Source organism: Vipera ursinii (genome assembly GCF_947247035.1).
Source record: "Vipera ursinii genome assembly, chromosome: 1".
Lineage (NCBI taxonomy): Eukaryota > Metazoa > Chordata > Lepidosauria > Squamata > Viperidae > Vipera > Vipera ursinii.
This window is the reverse complement of record NC_139512.1, coordinates 88011830-88026192: the sequence shown is the minus strand read 5'-3', so window position 1 is coordinate 88026192 and position 14363 is coordinate 88011830. Positions and strand designations below refer to the sequence as shown.

At 41.4% G+C, this 14363-nt stretch overlaps 1 protein-coding gene across 1 annotated transcript in view; it reads right to left on the bottom strand.

The window, feature by feature from the left end:
- The window catches only part of NELL1 (neural EGFL like 1), a gene marked incomplete at both ends in the record, with an annotated part of 577617 nt that overhangs the window by 303941 nt on the left and 259313 nt on the right, over window positions 1-14363 (bottom strand). The window contains one exon of the mRNA XM_083355288.1: window positions 7642-7770. Within this exon, the coding sequence (XP_083211414.1) occupies window positions 7642-7770 (129 nt within the window). The remainder of the gene's footprint in view (window positions 1-7641; window positions 7771-14363) is intronic.

Sequence of the window (14363 nt, the reverse complement as noted above, 5' to 3'; positions counted from 1 at the left end):
TGATCCGATTTTCTCAATCACTCAGTTTCCAAGTAAGAATATAATTAAAATTATTACCAATTAAATGTGCAACTAAGCAGAATGGAGCGTTAGTTTAAGGAATAAAAATGTACAAAGAACCATTAATTTTGCATTATTGACTAAGAACATTTAATTCTAAATGTGAATTTAATATTTCTGTTCACAATCTTCCAAGAAGATTATAAACATAACCCAACAAGGCATTTAAAGAACAGATATTAAGTGCATAAACAGAACTATTGCTTTTATTTTTACATTAAAGAGAAAAATAATAATAACTAACTGACCTTTGAAAACAACAATTCCAATCTAGTCAATCAGAAACCATTTGCCCCTAAGAGTTTTTCTGCTAATCATCTAATGTAAATCCTACATCTCTTTTCCACTAAGCATGGATAAAAGAACAGGAGAAGAAACAATCCCAAATATACCATTACTCCTTATTGTAACCATACCCAAACCTGGATACCTGGAACCAAAGCTCAATAATTAGAAACTGTTTTCAGATTAACTAATATTTCTGTCTAATCTTTGTTCAGTCACAGAAAAGGAAAAATAAAAAATAAAAATAACACCAAGAAAGCAGAAAAAATATGAATTTTATCACTTAGAATCTAGTTAGAAATCCACTGGACAGCTATAAAAGCAGTCTAGACTATCCACTGTCAGACTTATTTTATAGAATAAGATACTGGGGGAAAATGCACCTGTATAGTGAAGACAATGAGTAAGGAAACTCAGATTCTAAATCTATCCTCAGCACCTTCCCAATTATGGATATAAACTGGGTAAGGTTGAGTCTCTCTCTCTCTCTCTCTCTCTCTCTCTCTCTCTCTCTCTCTCTCTCTCTCTCTCTCTCTCTCTCTCTTTCTAACACACACACACAGAGAGAGATTGTAGACATTGTCTCTCTCTCATTCTCTCTCTCTCACACACACACACACACAGACATTGTAGACATTGTCTCTCTCTTATTCTCTCTCTCTCTCTCTCTCTCTCTCTCACACACACACACACACACTCACACACACACACACACAGAGAGAGAGGGAGAGAGAGAGAGAGAGAGATACATTCTCTCTCTCTCTCATTCTCTCTCTGTCCCCCCCCCCCACCCACAGGATTGTTTTTCTCCATAAAAGAGTAGAGAGGAATGTTGTCTATGCTGCTAAAATGAAAATTACAGGCTAAGACCAAATGTTTTTCAGAATGTTATTTATAATGCTTTAAAAAAAACTTGTGGCAATGATCTGTATATAACTAACTTTATATTTGCCTAATTTAAATATGCAGGAATAGAGACAAAATACACGGGGCGGAGATTAAGAATGTGGACAGTAAGAAGCTTGAAATGTGTTAAAATTGCAGAATCGTTTGGAATGGCTATGTGTGTATTTCTTCTGGGAACAATCTGTCAGAATATGACCAGGCATCTTACTGTGTACATAAGATGATAAAAAAAGACTATATAAGAGGCGTCCTTTAGAGGTACAATTGAGAACTAGGACAAAATATAACAAAATGGTGCAGAGATATTGCTACTACATCCTAAAGCTACAACGGGGGGAGGTGTGCATGTGTATGTAATTAATTGATGCTCCTGATACTTTCAAAGGTACCTGTGGCATCATCTGAAAAATGGCTGAAAAAGAGGGCAGTTAGAAGCAAGCATGCTGCTTGTATAAAAATCAATATAATGACTCAATCAGGTCAAGGGGAACCATGCACTTACCTGTTTTCTGCTTCTGGTAGATCATCAGTAACTAGACAGAAAGTACAATATGATTTTAAGGCCTGAAGAGGGGAACACATTGAAATATTCCAGGTGGTTCTAAATAATAACTGCTTATAGATAATTATATTATCATTCATCATTCATAACCATAAAGATTTCTAGCATTGATTATTATTTGGTAGATGTCTGAGCTTGGCTGATCTCAAAAACTAAACAGATCCAGATCTGCTTAGTTCTTGGACAGGGGATCTTCAGGAACTACCAGCTATAAGATAGGGAACTGCCAAGACATTCTGAAGAATACAGTGCCAAACTACTTCTATATTGCTGCCAAGGAAAATACATAGATATCTTTGTCAGATGTTGAGTTTAGCTCAAAAAATACCTCTGTGTTGCAGAAGCTGTTATGGGGAGGATCTGATAAGCAATCAAAATCCTAGGACAAGCAATAATATATCTTTTTATTGTTGTTTTTGAAGAAACAACTAGAATGGGTGGACTTCGACTGAAAACTTGTACTAAATGTTTTGACATCTGTGGAGCATGTAAAGGACATCAATTTTGAATAGGAATAGGACATTTTTTTCAAAATCATAGATTATCTTCAACAAAAACTTTTATCACTGAAGATATTCCTTCTCTGATTTTGAATTCTAGTCAAGGAGAATTAAAAGAACCAGCTGGGAGGAATATAGAATAGCAAAGTTATATATTATTTTTTGTAATATATATGCAATTAGCAGCACACTTTTACAGTAAAAACAGAAATGTAAACATTACATCATTGGACACTGGCTAACCTTATGAGGAAATCTCCAATTTTCAATGAAATATTAATTCTGATTTAAATGGTAGAAAAATGGTAGTTTCTTTTGCAGCTACTGATGGAGAGATTTATGTTTTAACTTTATGAAAGTATCTATTACACTGTGAGAAAACGCAGCATACAAGCTAAAGTCATTTCTCCACATTGACTTATAACAACTTCATAGCATCACCTGGCTACCATTGATATGATAGAAAGCCTGTCTGCATTGCTATTATTTTGGCACAACAGTGATTGAATGACTCCAGAAGATGCTATAAGTCACTAATAAGAAAAATGAGCAAAGACCGCCGGCCTTAATGTAGCAGCAGAAAATAGCAAATATTAAGAAAAGAGCTGTCTGTGCCCTTGAGTCAGTGTGAAAGGCAAATACAATTCCCTCCACACATTTCCTAGCGAGGCTGGATTGCAACAATTGGTCAAACCAAGAATTTATGTCCAATATTCCAGCTTTGTTTCAATCTACTCTGCTCCTCCATCCCTCAAATCTAGCATCTCCCAAGTAACCAAAAAACCTTATGCACAACACTAGAAATGATGCTGAAATAACATGGTAAATGGTGTGAATGCTGAAGTACATAAGAAACAAGGTCAGCCTGATTTCATACTCAAAAGAAAAATACTTGGAAAACCAAAGACATTCCTGTCCATTGCCTCAAACCGAACTACAGGCAATTGACATAGTGGTTCATCCACTTCTGGTTAGTATATTTTGGGAATGAGTTACTTATCCCATCACATATCTAGAGAAAGTTTTCTTCAACCTAGCATCCATCACACTATATCCTATTAATATTATCACACATCTTTCTTATTAATATTTCTACAGCTTGGGGTTTCCCCTCACTTTATGCCAATTAATTCCAAATGTAAATCCTTTCTGAAAAACACAAACTACCCTTACCATACCCCAAAGGGCTGTCAGAAAGGACAGCTAGAATTCTCCAACCCCTAGGGATAGCAATAGCCCACAAACCCACAGCCACACTCTGCCAGGAATTAGCCAGAACCAAAGACAAGATACAGAAGGATGAAAGAAACAATGTAATGTACAAAAGCAACTTTAATCATTGCAACCAATTCTATGTTGGATAAACATCATGTCAATTACACACTAGGATCCACGAACGCCGGCTGGCAGTCAAACGCCACCATCCCAAATCTTTAATCTCTATCCACTGTGACACCAAACAGCACCAGTTTGATTGGAGCAACACAAAAATCATAGGCCACACTACCACCCGCCATGCTCGTGAGTTCATCAAAGCCTGGCACTCCACAAGCAGTTCCATCAACAGACACATTGATCTACAACCAGCCTACAAACCCCTCAGAATCCAAATCAACTGCACAGCCAACCAGAGACAGCCCCAACCCTCAACCAACCCACACAAGCCCCCTCTCCCCCACCATCAGTTCACCTCCCAATGGTCCTGACCTGATGTAACCTCCCCATCACAAGACCCATCACAAGACTCACTGATGACTCACACCTGACCCATCACAAGACCCTTACTCGACACACCCACACCTGAAGCCCTTATAAACACTGACACTGGCATCCCCTAAACTCTGCTGAAGATGTTACCTAGCCTGGTAATGAAATGTTCTAAAACCAACCCACAAGCTCAGAGAACGAACCTTCACTCTCATCCTACACCCGAGCTACACCCGAGCTACCATTGCAAAACACAAACTATAAGAATCAGCTTTCTACCCAGCCATTTCCCATAAAGGTTAGCTGCAATTGGCATACTAATCAAAGTGTTACAATTTTCGCTTCCACAAAAACTGCCAATATCTGCCAGTGAAAGTTTTAAGCTAAAGCACTTAAATTCTTGTCAGATTCCACAAAATCCAAGAAAGAAGTTTCCCTAGCTTTATTCGGTATGCTTCAAAGAAAATAGACACGAATAAATTAAATTTAACAACTACAAATAGTTGAAGGAAATAAATACACAGTCACTCTGAATCTGTATTGAGCTGCTGCCAAAAAGTTTTACAGTCTTTTATTAATTTGAAAAGAATTCTTGCAAAATTGATAGAGCAATTTCTGACTTACAATTGCTAAGGAATACACTTTTCCTATGGCAGGAGCTACTATTATAATTTGAGGGTTGTTACTCAAGAGTCACATGGTAATGGTCATTTTCATTTCAAAAAGGTATGAAAAACCATAGGTTTCCACTACTCAAAAGTATGGGAAATAGCAGGTTTATGCAGTTCCTATTATTCTGATTCCCCACTCCCACCCTCTCTCTTTCTACCAAACCACAGTTCTTTTTTTTTTCTTATTCCACAGTACATTTTAACTTCTTGTCAGGTAAGTGTCTCTTTGTCATCTCAGTTATCGAAGGAAAGAAAGAAGCTCAGAATCAATTTTAAAGACAGCATTTATAAGAAATGAAAAGATCCATGAAGATGAAATTCATAAATACTACAAATAAGTGGCATACAGCAAAGTGAACGCTTCTTCTGACAATATATAAAAAGTAAAAGGCATAGTGCTTCTAAGGGAAAAAAATCACTTTATAACCAGTTTATAGAGATATTTGTAATATCCTTATTTTTCCCCTTTTGTCTGGAATGCCTGATCACTCAACTCAAACCAATTTTACGTCTTTTTTTCTCTCTCTCTCTCTCTTACAGTAATTTTTTTATAACACATAGTGTTGCAAAATCTTATTCTGCAGCATGTCAGTTTATATAGGACACAAATAGGTTCCATTTTTTCTGTTGGTATATATAGTAAATATTAATCTTCATTCTACTTGTATTGTAGACCTAAAATGTTCTCCTTGTCCTATTTCTGATTGGTAATTATAATATCAAATGTTATAAATTATATTTTAAATTGCTTTAAATAGTTATTTAAAGCCTCTATGCATATCATTCATATAATATTTTTTTATTTTTTACAGCAGAGTTATTTCTATTTCATGTTGGTCAAAGACCATAATTTCATTTTGTTTTTATCAATTTACAGTACAGCAAAATATAAATAATTATATAACCACAGCAATTCAAGCCTCTTGTTAGACTTTAAATTGTGCTGAATATCGGGATTGCTTAGATGCTCATATCATGAACTGAATTACAATAATCTGGATATCCTCAAGCAGTTCAATTAATTTGAATTTAATGTCTGAAGATTAATCTTTAATCTGAAGTTGATGTCCGAACTGAGATCTTATATTTCTTTTGAGCCAGCTTTTCTTCCAAGTTGTTCTCCAGTCTGCTCTTGCCAAGTATGGAAACTTTTGTTCCAGTGCAACATCTGCACAGAAACCTTTCTGGTTTGGGCAAGGAACTGCATTAGGTGGTACTTTGCTTTGATAGAGAACCACTGTCATGGTTCCGATAGGTGAAATTGGTAAAAGAACTTCAAGGCAAGAATTCTTCCTTAAAGAACATTTTATTAGGAAACAAAGTAACAAGTTGCAATTTCCACCTCACAAACACTGTCATAAATCACATTTCCCAATTAACGCAAGACACGGCTTTTCTCGCCAGCTCCTCAGCCCGCCAAAACCTTATCAAACCATGTCCTTGAGTTCCCACACTTCTACATCGTTATGGCTAGCTAAACCAGGGGTGTCAAACTCAATTTCATTGAGGGCCACATCAGCATTGCGGTTGCCCTCAGGGGGGCGGATGGGTATGCCTGGGTGGGCGTGGCCTACTGGGTGGGTGTGGCTAGAATGCATATGGCCTACTGGGTGGGTGTGGCCAGCTCTACATCATTCATATCAAGGGTGCCTATGGGGGCCTGGGCAGGAGTGGGACAGATCTGAGGGTTTCTGGCAGAAGGAGGGTCTCTGGGCCACGGCCAAGGCAGTGGGGGCCATTCCCTCACTGTTTCCAGGATGGCTTCGCGGACCACATGAAACCACTTTGCGGGCTGGATCCGGCCACCAGGCCTTGTGTTTGACATGTCTGAGCTAAACCCTCAAGCATTTACCCCACCCATCCCTTCTACATCTGAATTCTAAAAGAATAGAAAAGGCACGTTAGAAGGAAAAGTAAAATGGCTGCTGATTCTCAGTTGTCAGAGCGATGACATCCATTGTCACAGCATTGACATCCACATTACCTCCATGGCACAAATCTCTTTACTTGTGAGTTCCACATGGGCCTTAACATTAAACCATTTTTTTCAAAAAAAAGAAGTCTTGCCCAACAATACCACCTAGAATCAGAAAAAACGTACCTATACTGAACTTAAAGTCACTGTAAACTCCAGAGGAATGATTAAACCATATGCAAAGGCTAGCTTTTAAATGGTGCTAGAATAGTACAACTGATGATATGCTATGTGCTGCATATACTATAAAACCATACAGAATCTATTTCAGTGCAACCCACTACCATATAATTGAGTATCATTGTACCAGATGCAAAGTAGTAAATGCTTTAAGCACATGTCTAACAGGGAACCCAGTTAGTCTTTGGAATCCAATTAAGAGAATGGAGTTGGTGTTAATGAAGAAGAGTTGCTATATAGGTGAAATTTAACAAATAAACAAATATGTACCTTTTTGCATGTTTCAGCCCAGAGCTAGCCCTGCATGTATGCAACTTATAATGCCAAAACTATTTATTTCAATATTTTTCCATGAATGCATAAAAGGACATCTCAGTCATAAAAACAAATTATTCAGAGAAACTTTCGATAGGCTTTAAATCTCCCAAGGTATCCAATGAAGTCACACATGATTCTTATATCATTTTTCAAAAGGCATTGATTTGATTTCTCAAGCACGCTATTCTTCTTATCAGTGTAATAAGCAGCATCCTTGACACCTGTATGACAAAGCTAAACAGACCAGGAGATAGCACTTTTGCATGTTAAGAAGCAAATCTGTCACTTAGGAACTTCAGAATAAAATTTTCTCTGGATCATCTGCACTTTCTAAATAAAAAAATTCAAGTGTGGGCAATATGGCAGTGCTGCCATGGAGACTGAACTTCATAATGAGACACTCTGCATGATCTTTGTTTCAGCTAAGTATTTCTCACTAGATTACAATCAAGCTACTTTCAGGAGCATATTATTTACCTTCACAATAGGCAGGGTCCCCTTGGACAGAGACATAACCACTTTTGCATTCACAAGTAGCCCGTGTGTTCCAGTTTCTGCACTCTGAATTTTCACCACATTGGTGCCCCTGTGCACAGAAATTATGACCTGGAAAATGAAATGCATTTCCTTTTGAATAAGTCTGTAAGGAATAAAAAGTTAACTGTTAAATTATCATTTAAGCAATTCATTTATTCATATTAAGGCATCTGAAAATAGATATTACTGATTAATATACACATTTAACAGGGCACATAGACTTTCTTCCCCGGAGCATGCCACTTACTTACAATATATACTAAACTGATAAGCCTTGCTTTTCCTAGGTCCCTCAGTGATAGAAGGATCTACTACCACTTTATTCTTGAATTCATCAAACCATTTAAATATCAAAATTATAATGTACCTCAACCTCATCCTGGCTGCTTATTTGAGGGAATTCTAATTAGCTGTTACATTTGTGTGTGTGTGTGTGTGTGTGTGTGTGTGCGTGTGTGTGTGTTTTCATAGATTTTCATGGGTGCAGGTATGTAGGTCTTGGCGTATTTGGGTCTTTTCCCATGTAAGATTGATAGTGTCTTGGCGACATTTCAACGAGGTCCCACTCGTCATCTTCAGGCTGGTGTCTTCTGAGTATCTGATGTACTTTACTGAGTCATGCCCACATCTATTAATATACATTAACAGAATCCATTCAGGATGAACAGATATTAAAGGAAAGTTTAGAAAGCCAGGTTCTATGCATTGAGGGCTTTAGAACAGATAACCAGCACTTTCAGTTGCTCCCAGATGCCCACCAGTAACCACTGTTAACATTATTGCCCATGCCACTGTATTTTGAATCAGCTGCAGTTTCTGAATGGTCTTCAAGGCCAACTTCATTGCAGTAGTCCATGTATGAAGTGAGCAAAGAGCAGTTCCATAAAATGAAACTGTGCAAAGGCCTTTCCAGACACACCTGCCAAGTGCTCCTCAAGCAGAAACGACAAGTCTGGGGGAGGGAGGAGGGACCAATAGTGCACTATTCTCAAATGTAGACATGTAACCTCATACAAAATTAACAGAATAACAGAGCTGGAAGTGACTTTGGAGGTCTTCTAGTCCAACACTTTGCTCAGGCAGGAAACCCTATACCATTTCATATAAATGGTTGTTCAATCTCTTCTTAAAACCTCCAGTGTTGGCATACTTACAACTTTTGGAGGTAAGTTGTTCCACTGATTAATTGTTCTAACTGTTAGGAAATTTCTCCTTAGTTCTAAGTTGCTTCTCTCCTTGATTAGTTTACATCTGTTAGTACTTTTCCTGCCTTCAGATGCTTTGGAGACTAGAATTCTTTGTGGCAACTCCTTAGATATTGGAACTAAACATAGAAAGTCTCCAGTTCCAGGAGGTCCAAACACCCAAAGCCATTTGATCTTACTACAGTCAAATTTGAATCCATTCTTCTTACTTAGACACACACACACACACACACACACCTGAATATTTTAGTATATTGGCAACATCTGACCCCAAATCATTGGATAAAGGCTAGCAGACACCAACTCCATTAACAAAGCCAAAACTACTGCATGAACAACTACTTGAACCTGCCTCAAGCACATAAGATCATGCTTCCATCATCTTGCCAACAGTTCTTCAGGTACCTGTTCTCCTGTTAACCACCTAGGACATGGGTGTCCAACTCACCACTTCCCGTGACGTGTCATGAGGTATCGCAACTCTTTTTGCATTGCCAGCAATGGGGTGGGCATGGCTTCAGTATGATGAAACCAGCCCACGGGACAGCAGTTTGACACCCCTGATCTAGGAGCTTAGGTCAAGTGAAACAACTGCTCCCTCCTGAATCCCAGTCTACTATTTCCATTATTTACTCTCAAGACCATTTTAAATTTTAAGAATAATTCCCTTGAGTACCGTATATACTTGAGTATAAGCCGAATTTTTCAGCCCACTTTTTGGGCTGAAAAATCCACTTCGGCTTATACTCCAATGAACAAAAAAAAAGAACTATCCCTTCGTTCGGGCCAGGCTGCTGAGAGAAGGGAGCGGCAGAGCCTTGCAGAGCTGGTAGAGGTGGCGGCAGTCCAGCGTTGTTTCTCCCCCTCGTGCGTGTGAGTGTGTGTGTGTGTGTGTGTGTGTGTCAGACCCGCAGGAATGGCTAGTAAAGGTGGCGGCAGTCTGGCATTTACGTTTCTCTGTGTGTCAAGCCCCGTGGGCCCGACACACAGGAGGGGGGGACGCCACTTCCTTACCAGCCATTCCTGCGGGTCTGACACACGCACGCATGCATGAGGGGGGGAAACGCCGGACTGCCGCCACCTCTACCAGCCGTTCCTGCAGGTCTCACACACACACACACACACACACACACACACACACGCACGAGGAGGGAAACAACGCTTGACTGCCACCTCCCTAGCAGACCTTCCCTGCGGGATGTGCTGCCAGGAAGCCTGGCAGCCTGATGAGCGGACCCTGCGAACCGCGGCCTGAGCCAGCTCCGGGAGGCTGCCAGAGTCAACGAGCGGCTCGTCGTGGCACAGAATATAGATATGTTGCTAAGAAGGGGCCAAGCTTATACTTATACTCGGCTTATACTCGAGTCAATAACTTTTTCCAGTTTTTGGGGTAAAATTAGGGTCTCGGCTTATACTCGAGTCGGCTTATACTCAAGTATATACGGTAATTAAATTGTAGTTTGAGTGGCAATCAATAGGCAGCAATGATTATTACCCCTTCCCTTTGGGGCCCTGAAATGAAAAGTAAAGGAGTTAAAACAGTTTGTTTCATGGATTTCAGAAAAAAAGTAATTTTATTTAGATTTTAATTTTCTATTTTGATGTACAAGCTATCAAAGGTGAAACATCATAGACGTTTTATTAAAAATACATTCAGTTTCTCACAATTACGCTTGTATGACAAAAATGTTTTGGCTGATTTGAGTTTTCATACTACAGGAATTGCTGAAGAGCAGATAAAACATTTACAACATGTTTTTTTTCTCTTCCTTTCTGGCTTACCCCATGGCATGGATATCAGTGATGGAGTAATTTAATAATGATTTTATAAATCCTAAAATACACTTAGAAATTTCGAAATTGTGAATCTTATTGGAAAAACCCTACATTCAAGGCTTTTGACCTCTTCAAATATTACAGCTGAATCCTTCACACCTCAGTCAAGGTTGTAGTGTAATTTTCCTATACTTGGCTTTACTTTGATGAGGTCATTCTTATATCTTTATTACAATTGCTTCCACTAGATTAAATTTTGCTTTAAGTTATTTGATTGTGCAATGACCCCTTTATCATTTTAAGCTAATTATAACAGTAATCAAATTCCATGCTCTGGGAAATAGGTAGACAATCTTATTTCACATTGGTGAAGAATATTGTAACTGGTTATGTCCATGTCCTCCAAAGGAGACACTCAAATTAGACATAGGTTAATACCTCCCCCCAAATTGGAAGAATTTAACAACCAACCTCTTCTTTCAAGCTATTCTGATTGCAATCTTATTTATCTAATTTTTGCTATTTTTCCTTGTCAACTCAAGGCAGTGCTGAAAGCCCCCACTTCCTATTTGTCCCACAACAACCCTGTGAGGTGGGCTGGGCTGAGAGAGAGCGATTGGCCCAAAATCACCCAACTGACTTTCATGTCTCAAAAAGGACTAGAACTCAGAGTTTCCTGGTTTGTAGAGCAGCACTTTAGTCACTACACCAAACTGGTTCTCTCTGCACATTAAATCATGGATAGGTTAGTAAGACTTATTTTCAATGAAACAAGGATTTTATTAGAATGGACATAACTTTTCTCACATATAATCCAATTGTTTGATGCCCTATCAAATTTCTTTTGGCTACCTCAGATAAAGAATAAGGTAAAAAAATAAGCGTATATGATAGTAATGCACTATATTCCTGTTGTGGCCCCGACCCCCACGCCTGTCCTAACCGAGGAAGAGGACTCTGAGGATGATGGGGAGAAACTGGCAAGGCCTCCTTCTCCGGGACCCTCCCCTCTGACAAGGCCTCCGTCTCCATCTGAAGGCCGACAGGAGCAGCCTGGGAGTAACCAGGCTGGGGGCCAGGCTGGGACAGAGCTCGAGCAGCTGCAGCAAATACAGTCTAGTGAAGATGACTCGTGGCTAGACCCTCAAGAAAGACACAGGGCCAAGTGTTTGCAGCAACTTAGGATGAGTAGGAGGGCCAGGGAGTAGCTGAGTCATTGAGCCACACCCCATAAGGTACAAAAGGGGGTGTGGCTGCTCTCAGAACTTTGTGACAAACAATTTAATTCAACACTGCTTCTGGTCACATCTGTCGAATTTCTCTACCTGTGTGAACCCTGGTCTGGATTTTGTGACTACGCTTCTTCATCTCTGATTTTGGTTTGTTTGCCTGGATTTTCTTGGACTTACTTGTTGGCAGTTACCTCATGTCAGCGAACGTTTGAGATAACTAGCTTATTTTTGGCTGACTGTGGGTAGCTTGCTGCCAAAACTTTATTGGACAGCAATTATATTGTGGTATAAAGACTTAACCCTTTTGCTTAGTACCTGCTTGTCTGTTTGTTTGTACCTTGAGGGTGGGGGAACAGAACAATTCCCATATTTTATATCAGGGGTGTCAAACTGGCTTGCATCACGGAGACCTAGTTGGGCCAAGAGTGGGGTGTCCCTCTCTCGGAATTATGCCCACCAGGTTTCTGGGTGTTTCACCAGCCGCGAGCCCAGGGTAGGGGCAGGGGGGTGGCAGTTATTATTAGGGAGAGTCTTTGTCCGAGAGAGACCACTGTCCCTCAGATAGGCGGGTGTGAGTCTCTCCTTTTGAAGTGGGGTCCTGGAGTTCAGTTGGGCCTATTGATCACGTACCTGTCTCCCAGCTGCGTGTCATCAGCTCTGCCCAAGCTTCTCGACAACTTGTCCAGGTTGATGATTGAGTTCCCCAGGCTTATAGTTCTGGGGGACTTCAATCTACCTTCCGTGGGTGAGGCATCTGAGTTGGCCCAGGAGTTCATGGCTTCCATGTTGGCCATGGACCTGACTCAAATAATTCAGGGCCCGACCCATAATGGAGGGCACACACTCAACCTGGTTTTTATCTCTGGACAGTGGATTAATGATCTGGGTAGGGGGGATTTAACCATCCAACCCCTGTCATGGTCCGATCACTTCCTTCTCTGGCTAGACTTTCAGTTCGCCACCCCCCGCCACTGGGAGGTGGAACTGACCAGGTGGTTCTGCCCCAGGCGCCTGATGGACCCTGAAAGGTTCCAGATGGAGCTTGGGACATTTCCTGCTTCCCTTGCCCACGACTCTGCCAAGGGCCTAGTAGAAGCCTGGGAAACAGTGGCTGCTGGGGCCTTGGATCGAGTTGTGTCTTTGCGGCTTCTGACCCAGCGCAGACCCCGGGTGGCCCCCTGGTTTACTGAGGGGCTCCAAGAGATGAAGCACCAGAAAAGATGCGTAGAGAGCTGTTGGAGGTCCAGCAGATCCGAATCTGATCAAACACAGCTAAGAACCTATCTTAAGTCTTACCTAGTGGCGATGGAAGCGGCAAGGCGTGTTTACTTTTCCGCTGTCATTGTGTCCGCAGATAACCACCCAGCCACCCTGTTTAGAGTGACCCATTCCCTGTTTAACCAGGGACCAAGGGATGACCCCTTGCAGGGTAGGGCTGAGGAATTTGTATAGTATCTGCAGGACAAAATCACTCAGATCCGGACTGGCTTGAACTCCGACTGAGCAGAATCCGGCGGAGTGGAGAGGGCAGGCCTTGATCACACCATTTGGGGTGAGTTTGACCCTGTGACTCTGGATGATGTGGACAGGATCATGTGTAAACTGAGTGCTACCACTTGTTTATTGGACCCATGTCCCTCCTGGCTGGTTTCAGCTGCCTGGGAGGTGACAGTGGGCTGGCTCCAGGCAGTGATCAATGCTTCTTTGACAGAGGGTGTCTTACCCTCCACCTTGAAAGAGGCAGTGGTGAGGCCCCTCCTCAAGAAGCCTGCCCTGAACCCGGCCTCATTGAATAACTACCATCCTGTCTCCAACCTTCACTTTGTAGCGAAGGTTGTTGAGAGCGTGGTGGTCCATCAGTTCCTGCAATTACTGGAGGAAGCGGACTATCTGGACCCATACCAATCCAGTTTCAGACCCGGCTACAGCATGGAAACAGCATTGGTCGCACTGGTGGATGATCTCTGGTGGGCCCGGGACAGTGGCTGTTCCTCTGTCCTGGTCCTACTTGACCTCTCAGTGGCTTTTGATACCATCGACCATGGTATCCTGTTGTGATGGCTCAAGGGGTTGGGAGTGGGAGGCACGGTTTTACGGTGGTTCTCCTCCTACCTCTCGGGCCGCTCGTAGTTTGTATTGGCAGGGGGACAGAGATCTACCCCGAGGCCCCTCACTTATGGGGTTCCTCAGGGGTCGGTTCTCTCCCCCATCCTGTTTAACATCTACATGAAGCTTCTGGGTGAGATCATCTGTGGCTTTGGGGTGAGGTATCACCAATATGCGGATGATACCCAGTTGTTCATCTCCACCCTGAGCCAACCCAGTGATGCCCTTGACGTGATGTCCCGGTGCCTGGAGGCAGTGCGGGTCTGGATGGGAAGGAACAGGCTCAGGCTCACCCCCTCCAAGACCGAGTGGCTGTAGATACCGGCATCTCATATTGTCCAAC